Source organism: Corvus brachyrhynchos, unplaced genomic scaffold (genome assembly GCF_000691975.1).
Source record: "Corvus brachyrhynchos isolate BGI_N302 unplaced genomic scaffold, ASM69197v1 scaffold348, whole genome shotgun sequence".
Taxonomy (NCBI): Eukaryota; Metazoa; Chordata; class Aves; order Passeriformes; family Corvidae; genus Corvus; species Corvus brachyrhynchos.
The window spans coordinates 46,693-47,547 of record NW_008239650.1 but is presented as its reverse complement, the minus strand read 5'-3'; the positions used below and the strand labels follow the sequence as shown (position 1 = coordinate 47,547).

General features: G+C 60.9%; 1 protein-coding gene across 1 annotated transcript in view; it reads left to right on the top strand.

Moving 5' to 3' along the window:
- The window catches only part of CAMTA2 (calmodulin binding transcription activator 2), an 8,036-nt gene that overhangs the window by 572 nt on the left and 6,609 nt on the right, over window positions 1–855 (top strand). The window contains exons 3-5 of the mRNA XM_017742368.1: window positions 1–68; window positions 149–284; window positions 806–853. Coding sequence (XP_017597857.1) covers window positions 1–68; window positions 149–284; window positions 806–853 — 252 coding nt within the window. The remainder of the gene's footprint in view (window positions 69–148; window positions 285–805; window positions 854–855) is intronic.

The following is an 855-nucleotide window of genomic DNA, read 5'->3' as shown; positions in this document are numbered from 1 at the left end:
GAAATCGCCTCGTACCTCATCACCTTCGAGAAACATGACGAGTGGCTCTCGTGCTCCCCAAAAACCAGGTGGGAGGGCCCTTGGGATGCCCTGGGGGCCTGGGGGTGCCCTGGGGGCTCCCAGGGGGCCCCCCTGACCTCGTGTCCAGGCCGCAGAATGGGTCAGTGATCCTGTACAACCGGAAGAAGGTCAAGTACCGCAAGGACGGGTATTGCTGGAAAAAACGCAAGGATGGGAAGACGACACGTGAGGACCACATGAAGCTGAAGGTGCAGGGGGTGGAGGTAGGAGGCGGGGGGGCCCCAAAACAGAGCCCTCCCCTCCCCAAAAGAAGCACCTGGTGCCCCAAAAAAAGAACGCCATTCTGTAAAACTGCTCCTGGTTCAGGTATGGGGAGCTGGGAGGGGGTGGCTGGGAATGCACAGGGAGGGGCTTGAGGGTGTCAGGACATCCAAGAGGGGGCTCAGGGGGTGCTGAGTCCCCTCAAGGGACAGTTTTGGTGTGCCAGGGACCCCCTGTGGGTGGTTTAGGTGGTCCAGGATCCCCAGCTGCAAGTCTAGGGATGCTGGGAGCTCCCTAGTTGGTGGTTTGGGGATGTCAGGAGCCCCAGTGGGTGGTTTGGGGGTGATGGGGATCCCTAGGGGGGCAATTTGAGGGTGTCAGACTCTTCCAGCCAGGCAGCTGGAAGTCTGGGGTCCCCCATACTTGGATATGAGGCCCCCACAGGATGTGGGGACCCTCCCAAAGGCTGCTTTAGGGTTCTCTTTGAGGTGGCAGGATCCCCCAATCCGTGCTGTCCCCCCAGTGCCTCTATGGCTGCTACGTCCACTCCTCCATCGTCCCCACCTTCCACCG